This window comes from Mus pahari, chromosome 2, assembly GCF_900095145.1.
Source record: "Mus pahari chromosome 2, PAHARI_EIJ_v1.1, whole genome shotgun sequence".
NCBI lineage: Eukaryota > Metazoa > Chordata > Mammalia > Rodentia > Muridae > Mus > Mus pahari.
This window is the reverse complement of record NC_034591.1, coordinates 129,373,383-129,388,432: the sequence shown is the minus strand read 5'-3', so window position 1 is coordinate 129,388,432 and position 15,050 is coordinate 129,373,383. Positions and strand designations below refer to the sequence as shown.

The following is a 15,050-nucleotide window of genomic DNA, read 5'->3' as shown; positions in this document are numbered from 1 at the left end:
TGGGTAAGAGCACCCGACTGCTCTTCCGAAGGTCCAGAGTTCAAATCCCAGCAACCACATGGTGGCTCACAACCACCTGTAACAAGATCTGATGCCCTCTTCTGGAGTGTCTGAGGACAGCTACAGTGTACTTACATATAATAAATAAATAAATCTTAAAAAAAAAAGTTAAAGCCGGGCGTGGTGGCGCACGCCTTTAATCCCAGCACTCAGGAGGCAGAGGCAGGTGGATTTCTGAGTTTGAGGCCAGCCTGGTCTACAGAGGGAGTTCCACGACAGCCAGGACTACACAGAGAAACCCTGTCTACTGGGAAATGTCTGTTTAAAGTTGAAAAGAATAAAAATTGGGATTGACAGACATGTATTCCAGGCCTGGCATGACTGGAATGCACCTACAGTCCCAGGTACCCGGAAGGCTGAGACAGGAGGATTGAAAGTTTGAAAGCATCGGGGAAACTCGGCAAGATCCTGTCTCAAGATGAAGTCAAATAGGGCTAAGACTGAAGCCCATATGTCAAGTTAGCATTTGTCTAGCATGACCAAAACCTTAGGCTCAAATCCCAGGAGCCACCTGCCACCCACCCACCACCACCACCACCACACACACACACTCACACACACACACACACACACACACACACACACACACACGTAAATGTAACAAAGATATTTTTAAAACCACCTTCAAGAACCAGGGAGATAGCCCAGCAGGTAAAGGTGATTCCTGCTGTCTTAGTCAGGGTTTTACTGCTATGAACAGACACCATGACCAAGGCAACTCCTATAAAGAACATTTAATTTGGTCTGGCTTACAGGGTTCAGAGGTTCAGTCCATTATCATCAAGGCAGGAACATGGCAGCATCCAGGCAGGCATGGTGCAGGAGGAGTTTGAGAGTTCTACCTCCTCATCTTGAACTGTTAGCACAAAACTGGCTTCCAGGCAGCTAGGATGAGGGTCTTAAGCCCACACCCACAGAGACACACCTACTCCATACCTTCTAATAGTGCCACTCCCTGGGCCGAGCACATACACACCATCACAGTTGCCGTAACTGATGACCAGCAGTCCATGTCCAGGACTCACATGATGGAAGAAAACTAGCTTCCAGAAGTTGTCTTCTGACCTTATGTACACCCTGGCACAGGCATGCATGCCCCCCCCCCACAAATGTATACATGCAGATATAAATAAATGTAACTGTTTATTTATTGAGATACAGCCTTACCGTGTAGCTCTGGCTGGCCTGGAACTAGCTATGTAGACTAAGCTGGTCTTGTTACAGAGGTGAAAGGCATGCTCAAGTAAGTAAATGTAATTTCTAAAGGTTTTACTTATTTTATGCATACTGACATTTTGCCTGCACGTGTGTCTGTGCACTTACTACTTGCATGTCTGGTACCCATAGCGGTCTATGAGAGCACTCACTGGAGTCCCTGGAGCTGCAGTCTCAGACCATTGTGGACAGTTGTGAGCTGCTGTGTGAGTGCCGGACTCAAATCTCAGTCATCTGCAAGGCCACAGGGCCACCTCTCTGGCCTCCAAGTAAATGGAGTTTTTGAAGATGTCCTCCACTTTCTAGCTGGGCACCCACATTAGCAACTGACTCCAGGACTAAGGCAAGAAAAATCACCTGAATCCAGGAGTCCAAGGCCACACGATCCACAGGCATCTCCTTTTGAGTTAATTCTGGGCTCTGGTGGAGCCCGCCTTGAACTCATTCGGGTGACTAAGATAGGAAAATCACAAGTCCCAGCCAGCCTGGGCTCCAAAACAGATTTGGAGTCAACAAGTTAAAAGCCAACACCCTGTTACAACTAAAGAATGCCACCCCCAGCCGGGCGTGGTGACGCACGCCTTTAATCCCAGCACTCGGGAGGCAGAGGCAGGCGGATTTCTGAGTTCGAGGCCAGCCTGGTCTACAAAGTGAGCTCCAGGACAGCCAGGACTATACAGAGAAACCCCTTTCCAAAAAACCAAAAAAAAAAAAAAAAAAAAAAAAGAATGCCACCCCCTTGCAGGTGAGCTATTGATGAGGTGTATTCCTTGTCCAGCAAACACTCCCACAATTACCATACATGCTCCCCATATGCTCCCCATGGCTTTCCTGGGCCTGAGTTATCTACCTACTCTGGTATTAGTAACAATTTGGGGGGGAGGGGCAGCTCCCAGGCCTGTTTTAACTTTTTCTACTTAGAAGTTACCCCACCCCCTTCCACCCAGGCACCTATAAGTTCTAATTGATTTGGCTTACAGTTCCACTGGGGGAAGTCAGGACAGGAACTCAAACACGGCAGGAACCCGGAGGCAGGAACTGAAGCAGAAGTCATGGAGGAGTGCTGTTTATTGGTTGTGCTCAGCCTGGTCCACTACAGTACCTCCCAGGGACCGGCAGCCCCAGCCTGGCACTGTTCACAGTGGCCCTGGTCCTCTCACGTGAATCATCAACAAACAAACAAACAAAAAAAAAACAAAGCCAGGCTTGGGAGGCAGAGGCAGGCGGATTTTTGAGTTCGAAGCCAGCCTGGTCTAGAGTGAATTCCAGGACAGCCAGGGCTACACAGAGAAACCCTGTCTCAAAGAACCAAACAAACAGACAAACAAAAGCCCGAAGACTAATCCTATGGAGGTTCTTTTTTTTTTTTTTTCCAATCAATGAAAATTTCTTCTTTCCATATGACCTTACCTTTGTGTCAAGTTGACATTAAAACTAGACAGCTATCTCTCAAACGAACCATCAGATGTACGTGGCAAGGACAGAGGCAGGGTGGTAGTTCAGGCCAGGAGTTTCAGGGGCAATCCCGGAGTTTCAGACAGGCCAGGGACCAGCACTAGTGTGTGTGTGCACACGTGTGTGCATATGTGGTGCTGGGGATCGAACCTAGGGCCTCTGACATGACAAGTCACACAAGTGCTCCCCCACTGAGACACATTCCTATGCCCTGTCTCTCCAGTGTGCTGATCCCAAACCTTACTTTTTCCTGGTTGTCTCATAGGTTAAGAATCTGTTTTCAATGTGAATTTTTTTGTTTTTCATCTTGCTTGTTTTTGTTTTTTGAGACGGGGTTCCTCTGTGTCGCCCCGGCTGTCTTAGGACTTGCTCTGTAGACCAGGCAGAGCGGTTTGAGCACTATGAAGGGAGGCAGGGCTGGATACTGAGGGCAGAGAGGAACAGCCTGGTGTGAATGGCCTGCCCTGTCACCTGAGGCCACAGGGAAATCCCTGCCTGAGGCCCATGTCTGAGTCTATGACCACACAACAGCAGAGGTCTGTGTTGATGTCTGTGGCTCTTATTACTGTCAAAGACCCTGTGGGTGTCCTGGTCTGGGCTGCCACCACCTGGGACCATGTTGATGCTCAAGGGCTGTACAGAGCTGGTTCTGCATCTCACTGGCTTCCTGTACTCAGGAGAGTGGGCCCTGCACCCCTGGGCAGCAGAGTAGAGTTGGCCCTGGTGGCAGGGGTCAGGAGTGAGCTGGGCCTGAAAGGGTGAACACAGGACAGCTGAACCTGCCACCTGTGGTAGTCGAGATACCACCCCCCCACACACACACACACTACTGCAGGCAGGAGTACCATTTGGCCCAGTTGCAGCACCCTGAAAAGTGAGCCCTGTACTGTGCCTGGGCAGCATAGCAGAGCTGGCTCTGGTAACATGGGCACAGACGAGCCAGCCCTGAGAGTATGAGAGTGGGAGAGCTGACCCTGCTCCTTGTTGGCTATGGCATTGGGTGAGCTAGTTCTGGGTAGTGCTGGAAAGCTTACCCTGGTGTGTGGCTGTGGGAAAGCTGGCAGGCTGACCAACTCAGCTAACATCTGCCCCATCTATGAACTATGAACTGTTGGAGTGTATAAAGGGGCCAATCCCAAAGCTGTAGGATCGCCATGACACAGAGCAACTGTGGGATATCAGAGAGGAGTGAGGATCCAGTATTGCTGGAGTAGCAGAAGCCAGAGGCCTCAAACCAGACCAGTGACTCACTGCAGTGAACAGGATGTGTGGCCAAGAACATTCTGTGAGACCCACTGTGACATGCTACAACTTTCATATCACGGTTTTTTTGTTGTTTTTTCTTTTGGGGGGAAGGTTGAAAGGGTGGAGGGCAGATAAGAAGGGACTGGGAGATGAATTAGGATTGGGGTGCATGTGAAATTCACAAAGAATCAATAAAGTTTTTAAAAAGAGAGATGATTATCTGTGTGTATGTATGCACATAAAACTGCAGGTGACCTTGGAGGCCAGAGGTTTTAGATCCCTTGGAGCTGAAGTCCCAGAGAACTGTGGACCACCTGATTTGGGTGCTAAGAACCAAACTTGGGCCCCCTGAAAGAGTAAGTGCTCTCAACTGTTGAGCCACCTCTATAACCCAGTTGTTTCTTTTAGACAAGGTCTTAAAATAGCTCAGGTTAGCCTGGAACTTACTATGTAGTGAAAGATGACCCCCACCTCTCCTGATCCAAATGCCTCCACTTTCAGAGTTCTGGGATCACAAAGAGTGGGCCACCACACCTAACTTCAGTGTTTAAATGCTTTTACAGAAACTTCATTTTTATAAGGAAAACAAAGCTGGAAGAAACAATTTAAAATTTAAAAAAAAAAAAAAAAAAGAATATAAGGCTGAAGAGAGACTGTAAAGGAGCCTGAGGCCTTGTTTCTTGCCCCACCCCTGCAGCACTCAGCAGACAGCCACCTCCCACAGGGAAGGGCCCTCGCTCAGGGGAAGGCGAGGGAGAACAGGGTGAAGAACTCCGGGAGGGGGGACCAGAGGAGGGGGCAACATTTGGGATATAAATATAATTAATTTTAAAAATTAATAATAAAAAAAGGCAACGCAACACACTAACTTCTTTCACTTAGCACCGTTTATTGTACTAAAAAGGTCAGCTTTTTTCAGAAAACTCAAAGGAGAAAACACAGCCTGAGGAACTCATTACAGGATGTCCCAGGACAAGTGACTCATTTCATAAGTCTTCACTTTTTGGACAGCACAGAGAACAGTATTCAAACTTCCAGGTGAATAACACAAACATTGTATCTGTTAGAGACATAGACCGGTTTAAAAAAATAAAACCAATGTTGCAATAGCTTGGCACCTGCTGTCGTCCCACACACAGCCCTCCACACCAGCCTGTAGCCACTTCACTCTCGGGATGCCGCAGACTAAAGAGAGACATTGAGAGGACACTGGGAAGTGTCAGGATTTAGTTCAGTCATTTTGCTGATCCTAGAGCATCAGTCTGCACTCAAGGAGCCCAGGATTTGGACAAATACTCCCTGGCTAGCACCCTGGGACTGACACAGTGCGTGTAGCAACCTGGAAAAGACAAGCTAAGAGGTTAGATGAAGATTAGGCCTGCTTCAGTCCCAGCACTGGAGAGGCAGAGACAGACAGATCTCTCCATTTGAGGCCAGAAATCAGTTGTTTGGTCTACAAAGGGAGTTCCAGGACAGTCTGGGCTACAGAGAAGCCCTGTTTCAATAAAACAAAAAACAAAAAACAAACCGAAAAAACAAAGAAGAGGGGAAAGCAAGCAAACAAAACACAATGAAGTTCAATGAAAAATCAAGATACAAAACTGTATATACCTTATGATCTCAGCTACAACAAACTGCTTTACCAATTAAAATACGCCCTACAGAGAGCGGCCAGTTATAGGGGTTGCATGAAGCTGAGAGTGAATAAGAGCCTTTCTGCTTCCTTTTAGTTGACTGTCCTTTCTGGGGTGTGCACAATACCTAGCCTTCTCTACTTTCTCTCTAAGGGAATTAAAAACAAATAAAAAATTATATTTTACAAAATGTTTGATAGAATATGAATATGTGACCAGCCGTAAAACCACTCCACGTTCCAGACTGCTCTGTGACCCGAAGTCTGGAGTTTGTAGCTGAGCAGAGCTTCACTTCCTTCTCCAATCAAAGCAGAACCAACGCCTGCCAAAGTGGAATGCTAGGGGCTGACAAGAAGGGACAGAAATCACTGTTCCTGCTAAAAGCTTCCTCAAAGATAGGAGCTCTCAAAACCAGACTTACACAAGCATGGCTTCTTCTCTGCTGTCTGTGACAGTGAGTATGGGAAGTCCACCCGGCTTAGAAAACTGCCAGACAGTCGGTTGGTTGGTTGGTCGGTTGGTCGGCCTGACCGACTCCAGCTCCAGGCCAGGCAGGACTACAGCAGGAGCCTGTCTCAACATGGGAAAGGTAGAGCAGAGCAGGCTGTGTGCACACATGTGTTCCCAATGCTAAGGCAGGGGACATACTCCCAGAGGGTCAGGAATCCTCTTGCTGAGTGACTGAGGCTGGCCTGGGCTATACAAAAGTCTCAAAAATAAAATAAAAAACAAAGCAGAGAGAAAGTGCTGAGACATGGAAAACCAGAAGCTGCTAAGCTGTTCCTTTACATGAACACTTAAGGCTCTCCTCAGACAAAGAGCCAGGCCCTCCCAACTCTCCCACCAAGCACCCAATGGTTTCTTCGTCCAACATTCATGACTGAAGACTCCACACGCAGTAGGCAGTGGGCCTCCACAGGATGTCTGTCCCAGCGTTTGGGAGTTTGGGAAGGACCTTCTCAGCCTTCCCAAGCCAGAGGCAGGGCCCTCTGCTCAAATGCAAGGACATAGTGCCACCCCTGCTGGGGAGCTTACACAAGCATCCTTACGCTCAACTTCCAGCCTCACCAGGAAGCAAAACTGAAAACATCTTCCTCGGATGAGTGCTCAACAAAGGGCAGACTCCGTGGCACTTTGCATGTTTATTCTTAAACACTACAAAGCCCAGTGATGTTAGTTAACTTTCTTTTACTTGATGGATATTTTACTCCAAGAGTGAACCATTTTAAAACAGAAAGAAAGTGACCTGTCCCATGTGTAGCTCAATTTCAGACCATCAAGGCCACTAATCTCAAAGGACTCCTTCAGGCTCCTCTTCCAGGTGCTGATTGTCAAGGTGCTCTTGGGTCAGTCGCTGTATGTCCTTCTGCACGTTTGGGTGGTCTTCCAAATCTTCATGGAGCGACCTGACGATGTCCAGCCTCCTGTAGTTCTCGGGCTTGACCAGGCTCCGCACAACCTGAAGGCACCGCTCTTTCAGGGTATACACTGCAAGGTGGGAAACCAAGTCCTCAGAGGCAGTCTCTGGTCACGTGATGAGACAGACACCACCAAGCAACAACAGTCACATTTACTTACCTTGTGACTCTCACTGGAGCACATGTGACACTGTCACATCAGCAGGTCTCACTGTGCACACACCTGGCTCATCAAAGTGGCCTGGGCTTTTTTTTCAACTAAGCAAATGTAAAGTGACCCTGGTAACTCAGGGCCTTAGGGAGGACCAGCAATATCTGTTTGAGAGACAATGTCTGTCACATGCCAAGAGACACCAAAACACTGTGAGGCTGGGTGGACAGTGAGCACTGCTATCTGAACTCACTACGGAGCTAGGTATAGTGGCTCATACTTGTAACCACAGCACCGGGGAGGCGGAAACAGGTCTCTCTAAATTCAAGATTAGCCTGGACTACATAAACAAGTTCCAGGCAAACCAGGGCAACAGTTAGATCTTGTCTAAAATAAAATAAACAAAAAATAAAATATAATAAATCAGGTACAATGGTACAAGCCTATAATCCTAGAACTTAGGAGACAAAGACAGAAAAAAAATGGAAGAAGTTTGATCTAAACATAGAGGTCCAGTTCTGCCAGGGTTACAGAGCAAAACCTTTCTTAATAAACCAAAACAAGCTGGGCTTGGTGGTGCACTCCTTTAATCCCAGCACTCGGGAGGCAGAGGCAGGCGGATTTCTGAGTTCAAGGCCAGCCTGGTCTACAAAGTGAGTTACAGGACAGCCAGGGCTATACAGAGAAAACCTGTCTCAAGAAAAACAAAAAACAAAAAAATAAAAAACAAAAACAAAATAAACAAAAAACAAAACAGACTGAGCACAAACCTTTAATCCCAGCATTGAGGAGGCAGACTCAGGCAAATCTCTGTAAGGAAATACCAGGACAGCTGGGGGTTCATGATGAGATGTTGCCTCAGGTTTAAAAAAAGAGATGGGGGTGGGGAGAGACTGGGGAGACAAATGTTTACTGTGCAAGAATGAGGACCTGAGCTGGATTCCTAAAACCCACGTTAAAAGCCAGGAATGGTGGAGGCACACGCTCAGGATCCCATTGCTGCGGTGCTGCGAAGGCAGAAAGAATCCCTGGCGTGCACTGGCCAGGCTCCCACCTCATCAGTGAGTCCCAGGCCATGGCAAGTGAGTCCATCTTAAAAAGTCAGGCAGAGAATTGGAGCGCTAAGATCCGAGGTTGACCGCTGGCCTTTACACACAGCAAGTGTGGCTGACTTGCACAAACATACTCACACTTAGTCAAGAGATCAGCTGAAGAAGCACACGAACCTCTGAGTGTGATCCCAGCACCACACAGCACTGTGGTGGTATATGCCTGTAATTCCTGCACGAAGGTTAGGGGTTCCCATCCTCAGTTACATACTGAGTCTGAAGTCAGCCTGGGGAACATAACACCCTCCCTCTCCAATAAAAACAAAACAAAACAAAACAAAACAAAACACAAAATCAAGAGAGAGACAGAGAAAGAAAGAAAGCCAAAATAGTAATAAAACTAATAGTTACCAAGGAACTCAAAGACAAAATTTAATTCTTCAATGTTCTTTTCTGATTATAAACTTCTTTACTTTTGTTTGGTGTTTGCCCTTAAACAGGGCAGCCCTGGCTGGCCTGGAACTTGCTCTGTAGAGCAGGCTGGCCTGGATCTCTAGCATTAAGGGCATCGCCATGACGACCAGCTGCAGCATTATTTTTACTTCCCATTTAGAGGCATGGTCTCAGAAAGTGGCTCGGACTGGCCTTCCCTTTGCTCTATAGTCTTGAACTTGTGATCCTCCTGCCCCCTCACACCCCCCCCCCCATGAGTAGCTGGGATCACAGGGCTGAGCAGGTAGGCCTAGCTTCATGTGGTCCTACTGGGCTTTGTTCTGGGATCCCAGGGCACCAGTCTGTAACAAGAGCAAGGAACCAGAGGTCACAATGCTACAGGAGGTGCCTTGCCTTAGCCAACTTCTTAGGAAACCAAAGTACTTTTGAGGCACATCTTTGTTCAACACAGGACAGAGAAATAAATACTTCCATTTCATTTATGGTAGAGGCTAACACTCATTACAATGCTCACCTCTCTCTTTTTCAAAGGCTGGGCCAGTGTGGCGACTCAGACCTATAATCCCAGCCCAGGAATAGTTTTCTAAATTCAAGGCCAGTCTGGGCTACATAGCTCCAGGGCAACCTGGGTTAGAAGGTTAGATCTTACTTCTAAAGAAAAAGAAACATGTAAGATTGACTATTAACCTGGCAATGTGATGTTGGCAAAAATAGGCTGTCCATCGACATTGAGGGATGGCACAAACAGTTCCGTTTGGTTAACCAGAAGTCCATCATGGGTCCCCGCATCCCTGAAGAGCCAAAGATGACCTGTTGATGTAAGCAGAGGATGGTAAGAAGCCACAGAGGTCTGGGCAAGCCACCTGTTTATTACCCCAAGTCACATGAAACACTTGCTTCTCTCTCCCTCTGCCTAGTGCCTTAACAAGGCAATAGCACTCCTCGGCACGGAGCCCTCACTCACGAGAGAGTGGAGCTGACAGCAGCAGACAGAAAGCACAAGGAGCCCAGGCTCTGTGACTATGCAGGGAAAGTGCATCTAGGTCAAGTGAGCGCTGGCAAGCTCACCGTGACACACTGATGTGAAAGGAGCCCACATGGCCATCGAGAGGCCACAGAAGGACTCGTGGGTAGGTAAAACTAATACATCATGAAACCAGTGGACGAAAGCTTGACTCTGGGAGGGAAGGGGATCCTTGGAGGGTGACAGAAAAGTTCTCATGTCTAACTTCACTACGTGTTGCTGCAACTGCCCAAAATTCTCAAAGCAGAGATCTCTGCATCTTTAAGTACAGATTATCCCTTCATTTTTAAAAATGGGACAGTGCTAACCAAGAAAAGGTGGCAAACCTCAGAGATAAGACTGTTTCAAAGTAAAATACCTCAAAATATGGCAATCTTTCATGAGACATGGATTTTCTTGAAGACTTAGTGGGTGTTTGTTTGTTTTGGTTTTGGTTTTTCGAGACAGGGTTTCTCTGTGTAGCCCTGGCTGTCCTGGAACTCACTCTATAGCCCAGGCTGGCCTCAAACTCAGAAATCCGCCTGCCTCTGCCTCCCAAGTGCTGGGATCAAAGGTGTGTGCCACCACTGCCTGGCTACAAACATTTTTTTAGGACAGGATCTCATTATGTAGCTCAGGCTGGTCTCAAACTGGTAATTGTACTAACTCAGTCTCATTAGCACTGGAATTACAGGAATTTGTTATTGCCTGCCTTAATTCTTTTGGTATAAGATAAGACCCAGTACTGGAACACTGAACAGTGACAGAGTGCTTGCTTAGCATGAGTGAGGTCTTAAGTTCAATCCTCAGAAGGTGCCAACCCCCTACCCCTGCAACCTACAATTTAAAAACCAAAAACAAAGGGCTGGGCGTGATGGCGCATGCCTTTAATCCCAGCACTTGGGAGGCAGAGGCAGGCGGATTTCTGAGTTCGAGGACAGCCTGGTCTACAAAGTGAGTTCCAGGACAGCCAGAGCTATACAGAAAAACCCTGTTTCAAAAAACAAAACAAAACAAAACAAAACCAAAAAAAAACAGGCACAGACATCTTACTGTTCCAGGTCACGTTGTCGTTGTCCCGACTGGCTTGAACTCCTGATCATCCTGCCTCCACCTGTTCTCCAAGTCACTACAAGTTTGCAGCACCATGCCTGACTGGTTGCATGAGCTCATTAAATGTATCACCATGAGGAGAAAAGTTCCACCAAGATCTTCCCTGGATGGCTATGAAAATATGAGTCTGTTCTAAGAGGACTGCCACAGTTGGCTTGTCTGTCTTAATCAATACCGCTGCTGCGGAGAGACACCAAAACCATGGCAACTCTAATAAAAGAAAGCATCTAACTGGGGCTTGCTGAGAGTTTCAGGGGTTTTCACCCATCATCAGCATGATGGGAAGCATGGTGGTACCCAGGCAGCCTTGGAGCTGGAGAAGCAACTGAGGATTCTCTACATCCAGATCCAAAGGCGGAGGCAGAGAGATTGTGAATTTGGTTTAGGCTTCTGAAACCTCAAAGCCCACCCCTATGGTCACACTTCCTCCAACCAGGCCACACCTACTCCTCCTTCACCACTTTCAAACTACTAATCCTTAGGACTACACCCTAAGCACTCAGACGTATTAGCCTATGGGAGTCACTTATTCAAACTGCCAAGGTTGTTATGTTTTCTTTTCCCAAGTGAGAGCAGGGACATCCGATCCCCGGAGCTGGAGTAATGGAAACTTGTGAGCTGCCTGACCTGGGTACTGAGAAGCTAACCCTGAAAGAGCAGTATAAACCGGCCTTGGTGACAAAGGCCTTTGCTTTAATCCCAGTACTCAGCTGTCAAATTCCCACATCATTCAGCTGTCTGTTTGGTTGCTTCAGACACAATCTTGGGGCAGAGCCAAGGCTGGACTTGAACTCACTGAAATCCTTCTTGTCTTGGCCTCCTGAGTCCTGGGCTACCACACACAGATCTGGGTACATTTTTTCAATGCATACACAAGGCAATGTCAAACAGCCCCAATTCTCTACGGCTAAAATCAACTTTTGAACTTTCTCTCTCACTGTTAGGCAGCAAAGAAAGAAAGCCTGGAAATCTTGCCTCAGTTTCCCTCAGAGTCCTGGGATTTTACACATGAGCGCAGTTTCACTGGCTTTTCATAGCCACCCAGGCAAGACACTGATAGAACTGACTTCCACTGATGGTGGTACAGTTAATAAGCTCCCACGGTCAGGCTTGGTACAAACCTGAAATCAGTGGCGAAGGCAGGAAGATCGCGAGTTCAACCCGACATCCCATACTCACTTGTTTTCCGGCCAAGACGCCAATCGGTAAAGGCGATCCCCCAACGATAACTTAACTTAACTTAACCCCCTCGGCTGACTCTTACTCTACTCCCGTTCTCCTAGGAGGCGTGCTCTTTCTTCACCTGGACGCACCCACACTCTGCCCATGCTTTCGCAAACCTGAGCCCGGTGCCTATCGCAGCAATTATGACACAGGCTGGTTCTTGTCTGTTCGTACATTTTTTTTGTCTGTTAACCCTCCAAGTTGTCACCACCAAGGCAGGTTCGCATGCCGAACCCGATCGAGAACTGGGTTAACACCGCATCCGAAAGCACCGGTAGGGGCCGGGCATTTCTCGGGGTAGATGCAGTGGGTAGGGACAAGATGCTCGGGGTTGCAGAGAACGCGCCCCGCCTGTGACAGCAGCAGCGGCCTAGCGCGCGGCTCGTACCTCGGTAGCTGTGGATGCGGCGGCCGGTGCCCGGCGGTAAGGTCGGGTAGGGCTGAGGCTCGCCTTCGAAGTTGAGCCACAAAGGCAGCACGACGCGCGGGCTGCGGTTGCAGAAGATGACCTGAGAGGGCTCGCGCGAGTTCACCGAGCGCAGCACCGGCCGCGGCCGCTCACCCTCCATCTCCTCAGGAGCCGGCTCCCCCGCCGCCTCCTCTGGATTGGAACGGGTCGCCTCCGGATTCGCAAGCTGGACGTGGGCGGCGCGTGCGTGCGGGGCTACGCGCTCCGGGACCGGACGGCCGGTCCCAGACCCGCTCCGGCCGACCTGCAGGCGGAAATGGCCGCCTGGAGCCCTGGAGCTGGGGGGCGGGGCGGCACGGAGCCAGGGGCCGCGGCGGTGGGCGGGGCCGCGGGGCGGGGCCGCGGCGGAGCCCCGGGTTATCTCTGTAAATTCCACCTCCTAGTGTTGGGTTTCTGTTTTTCTTTCTTTTCCTTTTCTTTTCTTTCTTTTTTTTTTCTTTTGTTCCCCCAAGATAGTTTCTTCGTGTAGTTCTGGCTGTCCCGGAACTCACTCCCTAGATCAGTCTGGCCTCGAACTCTCGGAGATCTTGCCTGCCTCTGCCTTCAGATACTGGGATTAAAGACATGCATCTCCATGCCAGACTTGCTGAGAGGTAGGGTCTCACTATGTAGGCCTAGAACTCATTATGTATATCTGGCTTGTCTTGAACTCAAAGATCTCCCTGCCCCAGACTCCAGAGCACAGGGACTAAGGGCAGTTGGATTTTTTTTTTATTTATTTATTTATTTAGTAGCATTGCTTCCCCCTGGCTGGTCTGGAATTCCGTGTACAGACCAAACCAACTTCAAACTTAAGAGTGACCCTCCTGCCTCGGCCTCCAGAGTGCTGGAATTAAAGGCATGAGCCTCATTTTTTTTTTTTTTTTTTGAGTTTACTTAAATTTCATTTCTTCTCTTAAGATCTCCATGGACTTGCCATATTCCCCCTTTCACCTTTGCTTTTTGGTTTTTTGAGACAGGGTTTCTCTGTGTAGCCCCAGCTATCCCTGATCTGTAGACCAGGCTGACCTCCTGACCTCGAATCTCCTGCCTCTGTCTCCCAAGTGTTGATATAAAAGCTAAAACCACCACTGCCGGGCCCACCTATGCTATGATTTAGAGTTTCTCTCTCTCTCTCTCTCTCTCTCTCTCTCTCTCTCTCTCTCTCTCTCTCTCTCTTTGTTTTTTTTTCCAAGACAGGGTTTCTCTGTATAGCCCTGGCTGTCCTGGAACTTACTCTGTAGACCAGTCTGGCCTCGAACTCAGAAATCCACCTGCCTCTGCTTCCCAAGTGATGAGATTAAAGGTGTGCACCACCACCGCCCAGCCAGATGAGCTTTTTAAAAAATGTATGGCCGGGCGTGGTGGCACACGCCTTTAATCTCATCACTTGGGAAGCAGAGGCAGGTAGATTTCTGAGTTCGAGGCCAGACTGGTCTACAGAGTAAGTTCCAGGACAGCCAGGGCTACACAGAGAAACCCTGTCTCGAAAAGCCAAATAAATAAATAAATAAATAAATAAATAAGTAAAAAGAATTAAAAAAAAAATGTATGGGTGTGCATGGGGGAGCTCATCCAGGTGCTGATAAACAATGGGAGAGAAAGCTGGATTTCCTGGAGCTGGAGTCACAAGTAGCTGTGAGCTGCCTGTTGTGGGAACTGAGACTAGAACCCAGGCCATCTGTAAGAACAACCACTGAGTCAGCTCTCCAGGGCTTCCAAATTCTCTTGAATTTTTAGTTCCCCATTTTTCAGGTAGGTTCTTTATTTTCAGTGTTGAAAAATCCACCCAGAGCTTTATGTATGACACTCGAGCCACTTACCTGTGTGCCTAGACCAAATTGAGCATTTTGTTTGTTTATGTTTAGCACATATCTACTGAATGTGCCATATTATACAACCAGTCTCTGCCTTCAGAACACTGAAAGGCTAGTGTGGAAGGACACAGGACAACATGGAGCAGTGTCATTTGGTTGTAACAAAGAATGTATTCGGGAGGCAGAGGCAGGCGAATTTCTGAGTTCGAGGCCAGTCTGGTCTACAAAGTGAGTTCCAGGACAGTCAGGGCTATAAAGAGAAACCCTGTCTTGAAAAACCAAAAAAAAAAAAAAAAAAAAAAAAAATGTGAAAGGTGACTAGATGAGCCAGGAAAAAAATCAAGCAGGGTGTCTGAAGTCCATTTAGGCTCCTTTATCAATCCTGGGGAATAAATCACCGTGAACAATAGAAGCTTATTGTCATGCTTCTGGAGCAGTTGAAGCTACAGTTTTATGGGCTAGAGAAACGGCTTAGTAGTTAAAGAGTGTGCTGCTCAGAGGACCTGAGTTCAGTCCCCAGCATCCACATCAGGTGGCTCACAACTGCCTGTCACTCCAGGTCTAGGGGGTTCAGTGCCCTCTCTGACCTCCACAGACATTTGCAAGCCCCGCCTCCAGACACAAACAAACATACATGATTTAAAAAGAAAAACAATCCGGGCGTGGTGGTGCATGCCTTTAATCCCAGCACTCGGGAGGCAGAGGCAGGCGGATTTCTGAGTTCGAGGCCAGCCTGGTCTACAGAGTGTGTTCCAGGACAGCCAG

General features: G+C 48.2%; 1 protein-coding gene across 1 annotated transcript; it reads right to left on the bottom strand.

The window, feature by feature from the left end:
• Positions 1-4,844: 4,844 nt before the first annotated feature.
• On the bottom strand, positions 4,845-12,757 carry Vhl (von Hippel-Lindau tumor suppressor). The gene is made up of 3 exons (XM_021190921.2): positions 12,409-12,757; positions 9,368-9,490; positions 4,845-7,097 (listed from the first exon to the last, which is right to left on the bottom strand). Exons 1-3 carry the CDS (start codon positions 12,587-12,589, stop codon positions 6,901-6,903), a joined length of 501 nt encoding a protein of 166 aa, XP_021046580.1. The 5' UTR covers positions 12,590-12,757; the 3' UTR covers positions 4,845-6,900.
• Between the last annotated feature and the right edge of the window lie 2,293 nt (positions 12,758-15,050).